At 45.0% G+C, this 20,438-nt stretch overlaps 1 protein-coding gene across 1 annotated transcript in view; it reads left to right on the top strand.

The window, feature by feature from the left end:
- The first annotated feature begins 5,623 nt into the window (after nt 1–5,623).
- The window catches only part of LOC142564758 (transcription factor LBX2-like), a 69,891-nt gene continuing 55,076 nt past the window's right edge, over nt 5,624–20,438 (top strand). Inside the window, exon 1 of the mRNA XM_075675910.1 lies at nt 5,624–6,141. Coding sequence (XP_075532025.1) covers nt 5,661–6,141 — 481 coding nt within the window. The 5' untranslated portion in view covers nt 5,624–5,660. The remainder of the gene's footprint in view (nt 6,142–20,438) is intronic.

The raw sequence follows: 20,438 nt of genomic DNA, 5'->3' as shown, positions 1-20,438 counted from the left end.
AAGCCAGCCTTGCTCAGAACCACGTTCTTTATTTAATTAATTTATTTTATTTATTTATTTTATTTTATTTATTTGCATATGCTGCAGCCCAATACAGGACTACAGCAGCCGAGGGAACATTATACATTACTACAGATTACACTTCAAAAACACAGATATACAGAAAAAGATGAATGATCAAAATGAAGTACTTTACATGTTAGCGGAGTGCTTACCAGTGATAGCTATAAAATATTTTAGTGACATTGAACGAATGTTACCGGGTAGAGAATTCCAAAGCTCTACTGTATTTGGCAAAGAACTGTACTTGCATGTGTTAGTACGGGCATGAATAGGTGTTATGTTCAATGCATGGGAGCTATACTGGTACAACTTACGTTAGTAAATGCGATATAGTTGCAATCAGAAAGACCAGAGGTGGAGTTATTAATTGCATATAAAAATTTCAAGGCGTCAATGTGATAAACGTGAAAGTAATGTCTCAATGTTCAAAGATTGTTGAGCCTGTGTTGGTGAGAAACTGCGGCTGTAATTTTGGCAAATGAAACGAATACATTTTCATTGAACGTTATTTAGCGAGCTTATTTCACATTGTTTGTAGGGGAACCAAACGACAGATGCATAATCTAGAACATGGTGAATTAGCGTTTTATATAATAGCAGTTTAGTATTACGGGGGGCCTTCGCTAAAGTACGGCGTAAATCACCTAATTTTTTTAGGGCTTTCCCGTTTACATATTTGATGTGTTTAGACCAAGAAATTGTATTTATCTGGGCTCTACCTAATGTTTACACTTACATTTACGACTCTAACATACGAAAAAGGTAATTTTGAGATTATTGCTGCCTTTTTATTAGCTCTTTTTGATACGTATCATAAAAAGAGAGTAAAACGAAAACGCTCCGCAATATGCCTGTTCCCTTGTGGTTTGATCTGACACCTTTAACGATGATAATTAATGTTAATTATGGCTTTTTACGTTTATGGGGCACGCCGTAGTTGGGGACTCCAGAATAATTTGGACCACCTGGGATTCTTTACCGCGCGCCAAAATCTAAGTACACGGGTGTTTTCGCACTTCGCCCCCAATAACGAGTTTCATTAATAACATGTGGCGAACGCAGCATCATGTATCATAGAAATCGAACTAAATTTGAAAGCACGAAATAAGGGAATAAGCACGGCTCTTTCGACGAGACCCCAGAAAACAGGCTCTTCTGCGCGCTTTGTTGTTTTCCTTAGGTCCACACGCTTTGATGTTTGATGATGAACTTGAGAAAGTCAGAAATATTGTTTGTTTAATGGCTGCAAAGTCCGACGCGTTTTCCTTTCTTTCCTCATAGCAAATTCTGCGCACGCCTGTATTCTGCCTGTGCGTGCTTAAACTCCTTGAAAAACACATGAATGCAGCATGATTCATGGTTGAGCACGAAAACACAACGAACGCATATACGTAGCCAACATTTTTTTTTTCTATTTTGCGGATAGTCTATTCTTTCTTTCTTTTTTAGCGCACGCAACAGCTTTTATTTGTTGTTCCGTGCTTTCAGTATTTGTTCATTTATTTTTTATTAAACTCGGTGTTTTCAGTCCGTCCTCGTATATTTTTCGTCCATATTATGAAAAGAGGTCGTCGACCCCGCTCTACACTTTCGGTCCTGCTAAGCGATGTGTCATCGGCAACAGTAAACAACGTTATTTTGGTAGCCATTATATTCACCATGTAGCAGGCTTGAGCTACATGCGCGATACTTCAGAGCACTTATGAGGTGTCCAGCAAGATATATATTCACTGAGTTTCTGCCCTTTTAAAGAAAATATCTGTCTTTAAAGTTATACTCCAGAGACAGAGAAAAGGGGAGGTAAGAGAGGAGAAAAGAGAGAAAAAAAGGAGAAAGAGAGAGAGAAAAGGGGAGGAAAGACAAGGAGGTTATACAGTGTAAGTACTGGCTGGCCACCCTGTGCTGGGAAAAGGGCTGAAGGAAATAAATTCGCACAGTAACACGATGCTACGCGCTACAGCATTCAAAGACGGTCGCACAATTCACAAGCCCTTAAAGACTTCAGCAGAGTCCTTTAGGCCTTGAGTGCCGAAACCCGCCTGGACCAGTGTCCTAGAACTTTTTCTTCTGTGAAGGAGCGATTGTGCAGTTTTTCGAGCGCGGTCACGAGCACTTTTCTTGGCACACTGTAACGGGGACAGCCACAGAGGAGGTGCTCGATCGTCTCCTCGCAGCCGCAGGTGTCAAGGTATACTCCAGCGCACCCACAAGGACACGAGCAGAAATGAAATGGGAACGATGGAGTGCGGGAGGTACACGCAGCTCAGCTTGAAAAACAATCGATGCCTTTGTACCACAGCCAACGAGTTGTGCTCAGACATGATTATACCTAAAGGGCCGTTTAGAATATGCTCTCGTAAGATTTTTGCTTTTTCCAGTGTTAAGTGAATTTCAATAAGACTGGATACAAATAGCTATAGTCACTCAGGCGAGGGGACATATTTGATTAGGACCAACTGCAAAATGAACCGTATCGCCGGAAGATAGCTTTAAACTGGTCTATTTGACGAAATAGTGCAGGTAAAACCTCGGAAAGGCCTATATCGAATTGAAGTCACGGGCACAGACACCAAACTTTTCTGTAGAGAAAGAAAGAGGCCGACGTATTTAACCAAGTGGTTCTTAGATATACGTGATAAAGGAGATGGAGAAGGTTGAAAAAAAAAATAATTTTTAAACGAAAATTAATGATGGCTTCATGTCAAACTTCACGACTATAGTCTTGCTATGCTGCAGAGCAGACAATACGTGCTTGAAGGAAGCGCGCAATGATATATGCAGTGCTGCTTATTACCGTACGTGCAGCATAAAAAAAAACTTACGCGACCGTGCACGAGAACGCGCCGTAGCAGCAAGCAAGACACGCCAAGAACGTAGTCTATACAAGAAAGCAGCTCCGCTCTAATTGGGCAAAAACAAGTAGAAGCGCGTGACTCCTTCGCACGTAAAAATAAAGGAATCAGTACAGGAATTATCGATCCAACTCCAATTTCCATTAGTTGCTTCCAGCCGTTTCCTAGCGATAGGTTTTGGAGGCAGCACCGTGCCAACATCCACACGTAAAAAGTGGGAATTTGCGCATTCAGTCTGCCTTCTGTCAGGTTCATTTTTCGATATATCGCAAATTCCTGAATCACCTATTTTATGCTCCTTATCATATTCCTATATTTTATTATTAGCTTTTCTGTCACTGTTTCTTTGTTATATCTTTATATATCAGATTTTTTTTCCAAGGCACCACGTTGTTTCTGAAACAATGTTGGCAATAACTGAACGTCACATGGAGCCAAAGATAATGAAGCCAAGGTAAGCTTTCCCTGGCTTTATTATCAGTTAGCTTCATACTTTTAATTGTTTGAAAAACCATGTCCCTCGGTTCCCCTTTCTCTTCACTCATATATTTATTGTTACTCTAGAAGATATCTTGTACGGCGTCCTAAAATGCAGACCAATAATTGCTAAGGTCGTACAGGCATTGTTTAAAAGAGGAAGAGGAGGAAGAGGGAGGGAGGAAGGGTCAACGCTCTACAACAACAGTCAGTAATGCACGTCACAGGCTCAAATGTAAAAATGGCTGACTATTTATAAAAGCTCGTGCGACAAAAACAAAGCAATAATTCTGAACTGCAGTTTTCTTGACACAACAGACCACGCAAATGCAAAGCTGTTCGTCGCCTTCACTGTAAAATAATTTACACCTTAAAAGGTGATAAAGGGTGTAAATGTGTCGATAACTTGTGTCGATTGTATAAATGGCTGACTATTAATAGAAAACAGGGCTATTGCATCGCGTATACGCGATGCAATAGCCCTGTTTTCTATTTTCATCGTGAAAAGAGGCGTTTGTGATACGTTCGCATCATTTGCGGCGTGACTTTATTGCGCGAAAGAATACCGAACTTGCTGCACAGACAGAATATACCGTATACAAGCGTGTGATACGAGAAAGCTTGAGTCTAAAAGATCAAGTGCTGCCGGGTGACGACGCAGTTTTTATGCACAAGCCGTACGTGAACACCTACGCAATGAGTTCTGTAGTTGTAATTCATTTTCATAATTAAGTTACTATAACTAAATAGCCCGAAAACGCAGAAAACTTGAATAAAATTCTTCTCGTCATGTTCTTGGGGAATTCACTGTAAAATAATTTACACCCTATAAAGTGAAAAAGGGTGTAAATGTGTCTATAACTCACACCCTTAGGGTGTTATCTATATAACGGACACCCTAAGGGTGCAAGTTATCGACACATTTACACCCTTTTCACCTTTTAAGGTGTAAATTATTTTACAGTGAAGGCGACGAACAGCTTTGCATTTGCGTGGTCTGTTGTGTCAACAAAACTGCAGTTCAGAATTATTGCTTTGTTTCTGTCGCACGAGCTTTTTTTCTGATTTCGTTAGCTGATATCCCAGATAAAAAATAAATGCTAGTGCATACTTGGTTATTTCGTTCACATTGAATATCACAGAACGCCACCATGCAGCACTGAACATCTACCGGATCAAGTTTACCTGCGAAAATCACCGATATCGCTCTAACGGAGTACGTGTGAGTCGTATAACTAAACATTAAATTCGAGACATTTTCGTATTCTGCAATTCTTGTGCTACGCGATGTTGTCACGTGGTCGTGGTCACGATGTCGTCAGTGCAGATAGCTGGCGGAGTTTTCGCACATGATTGCAGTAGTTCTACAAGGCTAAGGCGTTGTGGGGAGTAAAAAGATGGCGTCCGTAAAGAAGTACAAAGTCAGAGAAATAACTCAAGTCTGTGTACTTTTCGAAAATCTAAATTCTAATACTTTACCGTATAGAAAGAAACAAAGCCGCACGACTATGTTTCTTTCGTTAAAAGTCATTTCTACATGTTTTATGGAACGTATATACTCTGCACAACGTTTCTGCCGCTATATGTAACTATTCACCATGCAAAGTACCTGCAATAGCTGCAAAGCTCACAGCGACGGTCAAAAAATGTACGCAGCATGATGATTGTACAATCGGCCGCCACTCGGGCGAAGGTACTTAGAAAATCACATCACGCGTGCAATGACAGGAAACAATCTAAGTAACTCGAGGCATATGCCGTTTAATGTATGTATTTTTTCTGCCCCCAGGGCGCACCAATCCCTCGCACAGCAAGCCGCTGTGGATGGGAGGAGGCGAAGGAGGAGTGAACAAGGCAGCACACAGCGCTGCAAACGGAACGTGCGGTCCATTCAGGCTAAAGAGACAAAGTTAGAGCGCCATGGCGGCCCACGCACGTGCAGTGTGCAGTCCACCGACGAAACGGGGCCGCGCATTCGCGCGGCAGCCAGCCGCCCTTGGGAGCCGCATCGTGACGGCGTGATCCGCGGCCTGTCATCGGCCGCGCGCACGCATAATCCGCATCGGGCGCGTCGGCCGAGCCGGTCCGGCCCGCGCGCCGCGAAGCCCCGCCTCCGTGCGCGCGCCATTGGCCGCCAGGCGAGCGGCGGGCGCGGCCCTCTCGTCGGGCGCCGACAGGGCTGCTTGCGCGGCATGAGTGACCGCGTTGGCGTGTGATGGACTGGCCGCGGGGCAGGCAACGCGACTGAGCCAGAGAGCGTCGCACAGCATGGCGGACGGTGCGGGCCAGCAGCCCGACGAGCCGGCGGCGTCGCCCGCTCACGAGGCCGGCTCGCCGCTGCGGCCGGTACGCGACGACGAAGAGCTGCTCGACGTGGTGAGCACGGCATCGCTGGACGGCGCTGACTTCTCCGAGGACGAAGAGTACTTTCGGCCCATCAAGCGGCTCTGCATGCTGGAGGCGCCGGCGAACCCGTCGCCCAAGCCGCTCACCTCCTTCTTTATCAAGGACATCCTGAGCCACAAGCCTGCGCGCCGTGCGTCCGGCATTGTGCGGCCCTGGGACCTCGAGTCGGCGAGCCCCGGCCGGCGACGGCCGCGCTCGACCGACGAGGACTCGCGCTCCGAGAGCGACTCTGCCGACAGCCCGGCGGCGCCGCAGCAGCACAGCTCCACGTCGCCGCTGGATGCACTCTTCGAAATGACGAGCAAGGCCTTCGAGGGGCTCGAGTCCGGAGACCGCACGGCCGGTGAGTCACCCCTCCGTACTTTCGGAGGAGGCGCTGTGGGTGTCACGTGCCGCCGGCCAAGCGGCACGTGGCACGAGACCCGTGCGTTGCATGCGCCAGGCGCTCTGCGGCTCGCCTGCCCACGGTTCACAGCCCTGACGGCTGATGGACAGCGCTGACAGTACGCCATATAGTGGTGACATTCGGGGTCTGTGGCTCGAAAACAGAAACCACCGTGACCGTTGTAGATCGTTTCCACAATGTAAACAACTGACAGCATCAACTTGCATTGACAAACTTGCAATTGTTACGAGTCCATCGTGCGAATCGCCCTTTAATGTGAACTGAATGTGTGGTTGTTTTGACACGTGCAGTTCTTCGTGCATCCTCAAAACAGTCACGAGTTCAGTGCAATGCGTGCGTATATAGGCTCCCGTGCTTCGATTGCGTAACATTACCTGCACGACAGCATGTTTATGCATCTTATGTCGAAAGTGTGTGTATAAGGAGAAATACGCTGGACGTTAACACTACAACATTTACAATATTACGGCGATGCGTTCACAAACTGATTTATTGATGCACTGATTGGGTGATTCCTGCATGGGGTTAAACGTCTAAACCATCACACGGGCAACGAGAAGCTGTAGTGCAGGTTTCTGTATTACGTTTCAACACATGAGACCTGAAGCACACTCCAGTGGAGTTCTCGCATTACGCCCCTATCATTTCGCAATTCTGATGGTAGTCGAACCCGCGACCTGAGCCACAGCGGCGTGTACTAGCATGAACTTATAACCTACACGTGTCGCACATGAACCCTCGTGGTTTATGTGCTGACTGACGGCCATAGGTATCACATGTTAGAAAGCTGTTGCGATGTTGTTCGCGCAAAAGCTAACACATGCGGTGGCTCCTGCGCTTACATCAAGTGCTGTTCCTTTATGACATGTGCACATGAACGTACTCGTACAATTACAAAGACTAGAAAGTTCAGTGATTGTCCATCAAGGAACATCCAGAAGAATTCTTAACAAATTTGTTTCCACTTAAACTAACAATGTTCGTTTTTTTTTTATACGGCATATATCAGCGCCTGCTTTGTTTACTCTTCCTGTAGTCCTGCATAGCTACAGCACCATTTTTTCGGAAGGTTGCTCAACAAACTATAGCTCAGCTCCGCACTCTCGTACAGCACGTCCATTGACAAAATGCAATCGCAATTGGCATAAAATTACCGTTTATCTGGTGTCTTCCTCATGTTCAGTAAACATTAAGTTGCAGGACGGGACGTATTACAGGATATTTGAATTCTAACCCGACAAGAGCGTATCAGTCAGCCGAGAGTGCACCAAGTTAACTTTTCAGGGGCATCGATAAAGCTGTGTCTAAATTGCAGCTGTCTACAGCATGTGAGCTCATACACAGGAGGGTTACCTTTGAAGTGGTTTCATTGACTTCCAATTCAACAATGAGGCGTATTATCAGACATATGGAAACACATACCACGACATCCTTATTCTGTGCAGAAATATGTACATACAAACTATGGTATTTTCACATGTAGAGCGCCATGAAAGTGTTTCATGGCGTTACACACAAGTTATTAACTAGAATATCCAAATACATTTGGGCGCTGCAACAGTTCGTTCGAATAGAACGCTTCTGTATAGCCCATCCTATTTCGTTGTGCAACTTTGGATGCTTAAAAATTGAGCAATAAACCTATTTTTGTCTCATGGCTGAGATATTGTTTGCGTTTGTATATTGTTTGCGTTCCTCCGTACTACAATATCGAGGTTGATGGGTCCTTGGGGAAAAATGTAAATCGTATATTATTCCTTCGACGAAGGACACAGTCAACTTTTAAACGACGTAGAAATACGGCTTCTTTTGTGAACGCATTTTACATCCCGCAACTCAGTCATTTCATTCAGGAACATATATAACAAGCAACAGTGGTAGGTAACACACACTAAGCACATCTTTTTATCGTGGTTTAACATAGCTACGCATGTTGCAGCGCGCATTTCATAAGTGGTGTATTAACCCGCACGTGATACATTCATCCGTACAGCCTGACTCTGCGTATTAATTATTTTAATTTTCACAGCTAGTGCATCTTTTCACTCTATGATCGGCCGCTATGATAACACACTTAATACTTGAGAGTCTAGCTTCAGCAGTTAAGTTAACCTACATAACCCCTGATGTGTAAAGAATTTATTGGGAGAGCAAAGATCTTGCGCACTTCATTGTGGTTTTGTGGGCTCCTAAACTTGCACTCCTTTCGCTTACGCAGCCTTGGATTCTTTGATGCATAACTTAGTTCAAAGAACATGCCTTCTTCTACTAACATTATATATGTTTGTCACAAGTTTCGTGTTTCCAATATTATTATCAGGACATATAAAACGCAAGAACGGCTTCAGTGGGTTACATCTTCAGGATACCATATAGTTGCAGACTTCTGCAACACGTGATCACGCTGAGCCGCATTCACGCGTATTTTAATGCACAAACACAGAAAACGCATGTACACCCGGCCACAAAATTTTACGGACCACAAGATCTCGTAGAAGGATGAATTTCCGAGCAGCCAGTGAAGCAGTGCATCGTTATGTTGTTCGCATATACTAGCAGCGCTGGAAATGCGAACACCAGGCTCCGTTGTGAGGCTGCTGAGATGTTAAGCATTTTCTCAGTTTCCGTGGTGCGAAAACTATTGTGGCCGGGTGTACGTATTAGCGTCCACAATGCTGAAGTGTGACTATTTCCGTTGTAAAAAAGACCAGGAACATTACGTTTACAGCGCAACACTGAACAGAACAAGTGTATAATAGTTTAGTGTGCATGTCGTGCGCATACGATTTGTTCTAAAACCAAGCGTTACTGCGATGCAATAGCGATAGAAATTACACCCACTATGTAATTTTGTTTTTTCAGCATAGAACAGTAATTTACCTTCCTATACGTCAGCAAGGAGTTTCTGCTATATATATAGTCTGCAAACTATGCTAAGCTGCGCAGCGAAAAGTATGCCTACCTTCTGTTTAACGAGCCACACTATACGACGATGCTTAAAGAATGCGGAAAATAACGTCACACACATGACGGATGGCTCCTGTCGCTCTTAGAAACGGAATAGGCTCACCTGTAATCAGTAAGCTGCAGAGCATTTTGTTCAAAGCTATATATATATCCATCCTATTGATCGGTAAACACGCGCACAGTCTGCCTAATTGCTGGTTGCGTGCGATGCAGAAAGCGACACTTACATTGTGTAGGAAATGACCATCCATCAAGTGTAACTGCATGTCTGCAAATTTGAAACGTCTAGCTTCTCATGAAAGTTAGCATAAGAACATAAGAACTGACGTTGCGTCTACAGACGTCATTTCGCATATATACGGACGCTCATCTGTACGCTCTAACGCGTTCCCACATGCACGCATAACTTAACGACAGTGTCGGGGTGCACTGCGTTTGTATGTGCTGAAGGAAGCTTGCGGAGTCAGATTGCAGAGCAGGTGTCTCTTTATTAGCCCCTTGAAAACAGAAGCCAGACGAGGTATTACAATGTAATCGGAAACCGTAGCACAATGCTTTAAATAAATGTTTGTAGCACGACAGACTTCACATTGTTGTAAGCGAATCCCTGGTACCGTTACGTTCTCATATTTCGTTTGTTCTGGTGTTACATGCTTGAGTGGATTGCGACATTAGCACATTACGCATGAACGCACCCACTATACATACACGTTGCTCCAGCTTTTTCGCCGCGGCCGACGTAATCACCATGCAACACACTTGTGCGCGTCTGAGGCCTGAATATGAGCTTGATGAAAATAGCGCCAAGTCGTCCTTTCATAGTCTGGGATATTGCACATCCTTACAAACGTTTTTAACAATTTGGCTATAAATAAACAGTTGCGATACTTGCCGAGTTCTTCCATCTGATCGAAAGTATCCTTCGTGTCGCTTAAAAATTTCATAATATACACCTCACAGGTTGACTCGTGCGCCTGCCACAATGGAAAACCTTGTGCTGGACGAACTCATTATCAGCGCGAACTGCATGCAGGCTGCAATGTTTCGTCCAGGCTTCTGGCTTCGATAAGTGAAGATTTTTTAATGACTTGAACTTTAAAAAAAAGCGTTGTCGCTTTTAGGTGACATCTCCTCATCGCAGAGCAAACAACAACACGCGCACGCACACACACAAAAAGAAGGGATAGCGCCGAAAAGCACTGGAAGAAATTTCAGAACACGAGCATATGCATACAAAGTTCCGCACACGAGGGAAAAGAACAGGTGAAAAGATTACATGTTATGTTTGCGGTATTTCAGATGTTATTCACAGGCCACTTTTATCCTCACCCCCCACGCCTTTCTTTTTTCTCCCTCTCAATCTCTCTCTCTCTCTCTCTCTCTCTCTCTCTCCTAAACCTGCGAAAAGGGGTTCGGAAAGGCGTATAATAGATGTGAAAATTGTCAATAGAGCGAACAATTATGAACCTGTAGGAGGTATCCAAAAGAAAAATGAACAAATGTCTCGTTAAGCCCCATAGCAGAACAGTACCTTGACGTGTATAAAGGCAGGAGTACAAAGAAAATAGGAAAGTTTAGTGTTGTCTAGTGTTGTTAAATGGCAGCGAGACAATTTCCCGCTAACGAATGGAGGTGCAGCTGCGCACCTAAGCCATCGTAACACGGTGAGAGTCACAAAAAATGTGCATTTCCTGGCAATTTGTATAAGTAAGCATGCGGACAGAACTACAAAGCTGTGCACTTAGCACTTGTGTGAATGTACACAAGCTGCGTAAATGTGTGAGTAGCCCAAGTTCACATAGCCAAGCTCAACAAACATTGGCGCCATGTTTACGGTGTAGGCAACGAGACTGCAGGAGCACATAGTACACTATACCCTCTTCTGCTTCGTTGTCCACCGCATAAATAATAATCTCCGACAAGAAGCTTTGAGAACCATGACGCTAGCTATTTGTCCTCCATTCTTTTTTTCGACGTAGCTGCGTCGACAAACTCCTTGCTGCGCGTGAGACTATGGCATGTATGACTTTTGCGTATAGCCAGAATGAGAGCAGCATGGCCGCGTCTTTGCAGCGTCTTGCTAATCATGCTGTCTATGCATACACGACTTATAGTGCAGAGTACCGCTCGCAAAATTTCCGGCAGCGCCATCAAGCCATGTGGCAATTCAGCCTTTTCGTGCCCTGTCGGCCCCTAAAACCAGCGTTATCGGCAGTGTTTGCACTTGTCAAGGGGAAAGACACGTTGGCTGCGCTTTAACTTCCGCAACACCGTAATTACGATGGAGCAGTCCCAAGAAGTCCGTATACGAGCAGACTACAGGCAAATTTGCACGTGCGTGGTCGCTTGCAGTTAGTTTTACACAAGTTCCTCGCAGCAAAACTGCGCATATAGTAGTACGTATAGCTACTCTCGCCAAACGAGCGAACAAGCAAGCAACCAGGCAGGCAGGCACGAAAACAAACAGAAACATGTCGAGTTCTGCCGCCATGCAAGGCACCATACAATAATATAACAATATCTAATATAGGCGGTCCGTTTGTGATTGCATACTGTGCAATAGCTAATAACTGCATTCGCAAAACACGAGAAGCCTGGCGTTCTATAACCGGTCTTGCGTAGACTTGCATTAATCCTACCACCCATAACGTCGACGGTGAGGGTAGCACTTCTATCCCGCTATCTTGGCAGATCGCATTAAAAGAGTGACCCTTCGACTCCGCTCATTACCATGGCTGTACAGATGCACGAAACTATTAATCCTTCGGGCGCTAACGCCTCAAAATCATACGCACTAACGAAAATCATGTTTAAAACATTTCGAATGCGTGTTCAGATGCTTCTGATAGGACGCATGTTCTGCAAAACTGATTAACTTGTGCGAAATGTGTTTCAGAGAACAGTTAAAACACGGACGTCTGGATTTGTGCTGTATAGTTGTCGTCAAGTATAGCGGGTTTTCTGCCTTCGTCGTGTCTTTGGAGGAATGGTTTCTACATCAGACAAATTTCCGAGGTGGCGTGGTGTTTTTCAGGTATACATGGCATGGAAAAAGTTCTGTTTTGTCCCCGAATTTGCCGTATGCTTAAGAGCGCAGGCGCGCATGCAGTTCACGTTTTTGGACGCCACAAAACTCGTTGAAAATTCAAAATACGCAATCTGGGTCCAGACTCACAAGATATCACTAATTTAAGAGCGTTTATTCCGTAACTGATTGCAGGAACCCGCCATTCGTAGAAGCGATAAGCGCGATAACAAAACCATCGCTGCAGCCAGCGCCAGTTGCAGAGGGGGTTTATACGAAAGAGAAGTTTTGTGAATAACGAGGCCGAATCCACAAAGCTTCTTTCTTGTTTTTAAGGACTGTTTGTCTCTGCGCTGTTAGTTTTGTCAGAAACTGTTAACTGCACCTTGTAACTCTGTATAACGTCAAACGTTGATTTTAACGTTTAAGCTATACAGAGCTGAGCACTGCAGAATGACGTATACTATATATATATTAAGCAAGCTACAAGAGTCTGAAACCCGTGCATGGCTTTATACGGCAGGCACAACCCAACAATAGTTTTGTGCAGTGAATTCACTAACCTTCACTTACGTGCACTTCACTACGTTTCAAGGATAGTAATGACTATATTTTTATAGGCTGTACAATATTGCTGCCTAAATCACTGAACACGAGTAAAGGGCACTCACTCTACGACTTTATACATGTATACCCTGGATATAGCCTGTTCAAACACATTTTCGCTTTTTATTTCGTTCGATATCTAGTTCCCCCGAAAAACAGCCTTTTCAAGTCATTTTTTTTTTAATTGTATGCTATGTGGCGATGGCCAACCCATCGCTCTTCACGTGCATGCGGTTTACAGAAGCTATGAAAAATTTAGTAAGCCTAAAATGGTCGATCGTTTTTAGGTTGCTGTTTGCTATTTGCATATGTATGTATGCTTATAGTCAGTTGCATGTATAGTGATGCGGCACTTTTGTAAATGATTAGAAATATTCTGCGAAAAAAAAAAAACATTCCTTTAATCTATGCAGTAATGGAAACGAACGGTATGCACCTGCAGCTGTATACATTAAATGATTGCTAAAGTGAGCACTCTTTGAGCACCGGTGTAGTTCGCATCAAAAACGTCATGCAGAGGAAAGAGAGAAGGAATTGCTGAAGAGGCGGCGGTATTATTCTGACGAAAGGTATAAGGGATGCAACACATATTTTACGCCACAAAAGAACTCTCGAACAGATCTCTCCGCCACTTCGGTTGACTATAGTTCGCCCTTATACCATAACTAAAGACTGGATGTCTAAACACTCTTTTTTTTTTAAATACGCACTAGTATGGAAAAGCAGTAATATCCGGCTCTTGCGTTGCACACTGAATAGTCGCGAGCGGCTAAAAGTTGGACTCTTCGCGGTAATGCAAGGGCTTCGCGGACCGCGTGCAGTGTTTTCGCAGATATATCGAGCGGCTCGTGCACGGTAATTTGAGAATGACATGGCATAAAGGCTTCTGTGACCCACTTCTATAGTGTCCCATAACCGTATACCGTATATTTCACAATACAATTTCACAATTGTTTTTCACAATTTCAGTATTACATATGTCATGGAAATTACAGCTTCATTTTCTCATCACATCAAAGCATGGGTATATTAGGTCTCAATAAATACACCTGATGCTGTTATTATAAGTATTCTTCCAGATAGTACGACGAAAGTGCAAATTTCGCTTAATAAAAGACAATGTTGGCGATACATTTTCAGTACAACTAGCGATTGTTAATGATTCAGGGCTGTGTTTACCAGGATTCGTAAGAACTGTTCTTCGTTGGCCCTATTATCGAATAATGTGATCGCAATCATGATTGGCTGCCGCGTATTCTTATGATCCGATCTAGGTTACGAATTCCTTCGTGAATACGGGCCCTATAGAGGTCCTAATAAAAAATTTAAAAGAAAGTTCTTACGAAGCAACTGTTCGTAAGTGTGGATGCCAGTAAATTATGACGTCGGAAATATTATTAGTGAAGGCGAGCGGCCAATAGCAAATAGAACTTACGAAAAGCTGTGCCAATTCGGCCGCATGCAGGTTTCTGGGCCCGTATTCAGAAAGCATTCGCTTCTGAATACGGGCCCAGAAAAAAGCACCGGCCAGTAATAATAGCAAACACAATGCTAGCGAAGGCGGCTGGCCGATGACAAACGGGTCTTACGAATAAGGACCTTCGGGAATTCGACACCGCCTTCAAACAGCTTTTCTTTCTTAAAACCAATTCTCAATTGATGAGCGCTTTGCCTTCGCTCTTCGTCTTCGCTCACGATTGGTCCTCGTTTTTACGAACTGCTGTGCTGTACGAACACGAACTGCTTCATCCTTTCTGGCACAGAAAGCCGGTATGCGCGCATATATACGCTTATTATACCGTCTGGAAGCTTGCACTCTGTAACTGAAAGCGGCTGATGCTAAGGTGGGAACAAGATTCTATAGCTACTAATATAGAAGATTGCTGTGCCGGGGCTTATTTTACAATGCGTTTCGTTTATAAGTGCTCTTTGCCATTTGCCGGCCGCCTTAGATAATATGTCCAGCATCAGGATTGATTAAACTTTCTTTTACGAATAATTCTAGCATAAGAGCGTTTAAGTGAATACAGGCCTCGTTCTTCAATCTATAAGCGTTATGAGTGTGCGACAGGGCGGTTCTCATGAGTATGCTCTCAAAAGAAACGAGGTGAGTTGTTCACTAGATTTTGTTCACTAGAGTTGTTCAATAGATTTTTTTTTTTTTTTTCACGTAAGCGATGTGTCAGGATGGAGCCAACATTACGACAATGAGACTTGTTTCCGTCTTCGCACTGACGAAGACAAGAATTGGCTCCAGAGCCTTGCTCTGTTCATCAATTCTTCTTCTGTGGATGATTTAAAATCTTCATCTCCCTCTGAAACTTTGTGAAGCATTCTGGATTCGCGCTTTTCTTACTAAGTTCTGTTTGCATTATATGCAAGCCGCCTTGACTACTATAATATGTCCAACATCGCGATTGGCAGGCATCTGTTCTTACGAACTCTTGTGAATACGGGTTCTAGCTGAGTCTATGTATTCACAAGACATGCCTTACGCAAGTTCCGTATACGCGATCGTTCAACGCTGGAGCGGTAATCTCCCTATCGCAGCGATCGCCGTCATCAATGGCACGCAGCTAAACTCCGGCCAATGAGGAAACGCTCTTGCGCGAGAGGAGTTGAGCGAATGCGGGGCTTGGCGTTTGGCGAGCCTCGCGAATGCGTGTATATGCGTGCTGCCTTGGAGACCTCGTTTGAGAGCGCTGCCAATAGCGAAAGTGCGTCTAAATGCACGGCGTTCGCGCCGCTTTTTCAGCCTGACGGAGGCAGCTCACGCCGCGCACTCTTCCACCACGATATCAGAGGGGGGAAATGTACACTCGCGGCGCGCGAGAAACATTACGAAAAGACACGAATCTCGCCTAATGCGAGAGGGCCCTCCATGGCGGCGAGGCGGTCAAGGTGAGGAAGACGCGTGGTTTTTTTGTCCGCGGGAAAATATGGGGAAATGTACGCATGCAGCTTACCGCCGCCGTGTCCATATATGCGCACGCCTAACTCGACGATGCCGCTGCAGGGTGCGTGGGTCCCCCCCCCCCCCCCCCCCCGTTTTCTTTTTCATTTCCCACCCTCTCTCTCTCTTTTGTTTATATTATTTCTTCTCTTCATTTCTCGTCAAGAGATCGTGCAGCTCTTATGCACACACACACGCACACCCGGTAAAGAAAAAAAAAAAGCCTCGTGCGCGTGACATTCTGTTTACAGCGCTTAGTTTCCACGCTGATGACGCTGTGTATGAGGCGCATTGCGCAACGATGTAGCATTCACTCGAGCGAAGTTCAAAGCGCTGCACTCAGCTTAGCTCTCCTCAGTTTTCTTTTATTTCTCCTGCATCCTCTGCGGTAGTCAAGTGCTTTTATCTTTCTTTCCTCTTTTTTATTCTTCTGTCACATCTTAGAGAGCGGGAAGGGCAAGCTCCTGTCTGTCTTGATGTGGCGGTAATGTTTGATGAAGAATGAGCCAAGAAAGTAAGGAAAGAAAAAAGCGTAATGATTAGCGCGTTGGCGCCCGCTTTAACGCGTCCTAAGGTAAGGTGTGCCACTCTGAACACTCTTTTCCCTGTTGCTTAAATGCGTTGCCTTCCTTGCTTGATAGCATGCCTTGACCATTTCAAGAAAGGCACTATATACTTCTTCACATGTCGCCCCTCGGAAGCTGCAAGCCGCGCCTACACACGGCCTGGGTGTTAACACCCACATTTTCACGCAATTCACTGCGTGGATGGCTTGTCGGCTTGTGTCGATATTAAAGCGCCTCGTAAATGACGCGCACACCCTGTGGTGATGGCCTGTCCTTGGAAGCTTGGTGTCTATTCACTGTATACCAGCGCGGTCTCTTGGATGAGATCTTTGAAATCTACCTGCATGACGTTAATAAGCACTATACCTCCCTGCCTTCTACTTTTCTCTTTCCTCCACTAATACGCTCATGAGTATACAAAGGGAGCTTGCAGTTAAGTGTAACATCTATGAAGCCACAATTAACCGGTGTATACATATGTATAACGCCGTGCCTGGCCAGCACTACCATGCACTCACGCCTGCAGGCTCTTCTCGTTCGCAGAGGCAGCCATACAAATCCACATACAAATTATGAAAGCGTCAGGAAAAAACGTATGTAATCTTACGCCTTCTATGACCGCGGCGAAAACGCTGCTGTAACATCTGTACCGTTTATGCAGCACCAGAAAAACGAGCATGAAATAAAAATATTTGTATGATTACTTTGCTCAGCTCAAGATAAGATATAGAACGATGCAACTAGGTTTTTTTTTTCTTTTCCAAAATGGATAAGGAAAAAAAAAGCGATTTGTGCAGTATAGATCGACACGGCGCCAAAAAAATATCCATGGTCTGTTCACGTTGTGCCGTTCCAAGCTGTGTTCTAAGGGACAAGGAATGATAAGGCACAAACAGTCCGCCGTGTAATAACAGTAAGTAGTAATGGTACGTATATGCATGTATATAGAAACAGTAAGCAATGTTTTTTGTGAGGTTTAATTTAAAAATTGCCGCTAAATATCTCTTTGAGGCCGGATTCGATCGTGGCGCTGACGCGCACGGCAAGGCTTTCTAAGCACATTCGCCCTTTCCTGCCGGCAAACCACATATTGGCGCGTGCAGAAAACAGGACTCGCATTCACGAAACTTCTCTTACGCAAGAGCGTTTCCTCATAGGGCGGAGTTCGAGCGCCCGTCACTCATGAGCAGTGGGCGTAATAACGAGAATAAAGCCGCGGCGACGGTCAATCGTGAACGGCACTTGCGTAAGAGAACATTTCTGAACACGAACCCCGGTGATTATGGCTCTTTGCACCCTCTTAAGTGTGGATACTGATGGAACTGCGATACTTTGTCCGCATGTTTCATTCGACAGCGGTGCACTAAATGTCCTACGCGCTCGAAAGGCTATGCTCGCTCAAACCGGCGTGGCCAACAACGTTAGTGCAGATGGAGTGCAAGTCAACCCGTTGTTACTTTTCATGTTTTTTTCTCCTTTGTTTGTCCTCCCTATTAAATCAAACTCGTCGCGACAAAGTTGGGATGGATAAGCTCGGCGAATTTCCACGGGGCCGTAAAAGCCTAATTTTCAAGTAATAGCGAAGAGGCTATGGTTAACAGAGCCTATAGCTATGGTTAAAGAAATTAGTTTTGCAGAAATACGTAAGCTGAAGGAAGATTAATGCACGAAAATCTTTCTTTCATAATAACTGCGGTTGATTTCTTTACTGCATTGCACTGCAGGTGCCAAATGAGAGCGTGAAGTCAGGACCGACCATGTTTTACTCCATACTTCTCAGTAGTGCGTTGTCGGAATAGGACAGTGTAATCTCAAATTACGATTTTTACTTCTTCTAAAAGCGGTCTGTGATTATGCATGTCTTTTGGCGGTGACATTGCGATTTTAGTTTATTGCAGATGTGTGAATTTAACCCCAAAGGACAGCCTCAACGTACACTGCGGGGTCACATCGCGCTCTGTTATCATAACAAGTGTTACCATAACAAGTGTTATCATAAAAAGTGTTATCATAACAAGTGTTATCATAACAAGTGTTATCATGACAATCACGTTGCTCTCGCTAAAACTCGTTACGTCTTAACCGGCTTTTTTGAGACCCAGCAAACACTTCGTATTCTTTAAACAGAACTAATACTACAACAAGTGCTCCTGCTACAGCCTACCTGCAATATCCAACACCTGCAAGACAAACCTGCGCACGATTCAGAGTATTCTAGCCCAAGCCCTTAAAGATATGTCTTGGCTTACCACGCAGTGCATCAACGGCTGAAACCATTGCCCTTGCGCAGGATTACCCAATCACGATGCACATTACCGTTGATACAATGCATATGCATCTCAGGCATTATGCTAGGACTCCTTCCCACCACTTGGCGAGCCTCACTGCTGCAAGGCCCTGCTCGACATTTAGCGGTATTGTCAGTTCACATCGTGCATCGTTTACTTCAGGGTACGCACCTGCGGCCAAGCCAGCGTTTCCTCCGTGGTGTTTGAGCCGTCCACAAGTACATATAATGATTCCAGGACTACAGAAGAAGACCGATCTACCGGTCCCTGCTCTAAAACAGCTGAGCTTACTTCTTTTGCATGAAAAGTACAGCAACTACGTGCACATCTATACCGATGGATCGACTACGTCGTGCAGTTCTGGTGGTGCCGTGGTTATACCAACGCGAGGAATGACACTGCGGTTCAAGACATCGCATGTCACGACCTCGACAGCAACAGAACTAACGGCCCTGCGTCGAGCACCGGAATTCATTGATTCTGAAAGACCTAGAAAATGGGCTGTGTTCTGTGATTCAAAACCGGCATTACAGTGCACGCAGTCAGTTCTCCGACACGTATGCCTTGACCAATTGACATATGAAATCGCGAAACTTTACCATCACGTCCAACAAAATGGTCACGAGGTCGTTTTTCAATGGGTACCTGGTCACAGTGGAATCAGTGGCAATGATTCCGCCGATAACGCTGATCGCACAGCACATCAAGAAGAGCACAGCGTTCCAATTCCACTTTCGAGGACAGACGCCGCAAGGCAGCTTCGACACCTGGCACCCAGTCTCACACTGACTGAGTGTAACTCGCCAAAGTTACGACTTACACGACGCATCGACTAAACCCCTCCCTGCAACTCCGACCTCCACTCGGACTTCCTCGACGTGCAGCTACGCTTCTCTGTCGCCTTTGGTTAGGAGTTGCCTTCACAAAGGCATACTCTACATTAATTGGAGTGACTAACAGTGCAGCTTGCGAAGTCTGTGGCACCGAAGAAAACATCGACCACCTGCTGTGCCACTGTCCACGATACACTCCAGAGAGACAAGAACTTGCCAAAGCTTTCCAAAAACTGGACTATCGGCCGCTTTCTGTGCAGGTGCTGCTGGAACGCCGCCCCCATCGCCCGTCGGCCCATAAAGCGGTGAAGGCGCTTTTGTGCTTCTTAAGGACGACGGGCTTGTGCGACCACCTGTGACTATTAATGCAATTTCTGTAAGACTACACACGTCAGCGAATTCACCGTAATTTCCTTCTTTCCTTCCCTCCTCTCTCTCCCTGTTATCTTTGTTTCCTTCATTTCCCATTCCCCCGGTGTAGGGTAGCCAACCGTACGTTATTCTGGTTAACCTCCCTGCCTTCTACTTATCTCTTTCCCTCCTCCCTCCACCCAACGAAATGTGCGTGGTGCAGAAGTGTTGTTTAAATCGAGCTTCTTCGCGCACATACACCACTATTATCGTGAAGTGAGATTTCCCACCTTTTTGTTTTGTCATTAGTCGCACAGCTTAGACATAATGGACAGTTAGAAAGAGGCGCTGCACTTTTACACGTGATCAACACGGAGAGATCTAGCTACAGCAGCGAAATCGCCGGCGAAAACTTTGTCAAAAGGCGCTGTGAACTTCCTTTCACGAAATATGCATCAAACACGCATGTTCAATCGCCACGAAAGGAGTATAGCATAGAAAGCACTAAATAAATTCGCCATTTTAGCTTGAAAGTCAATTAGTGTTGTAAATGTCTCGTCTCAGTCACTTATACGGACCCAACCACGAGCAAGACTGACTGTAATAAGAAAAAAAATTGCGACATAACCATATTGGTGATAATAA

Source organism: Dermacentor variabilis, chromosome 1 (genome assembly GCF_050947875.1).
Source record: "Dermacentor variabilis isolate Ectoservices chromosome 1, ASM5094787v1, whole genome shotgun sequence".
Classification (NCBI taxonomy): domain Eukaryota; kingdom Metazoa; phylum Arthropoda; class Arachnida; order Ixodida; family Ixodidae; genus Dermacentor; species Dermacentor variabilis.
Note: the sequence above shows the minus strand (reverse complement) of the source record. Positions and strands in the feature narration are given on the sequence as shown.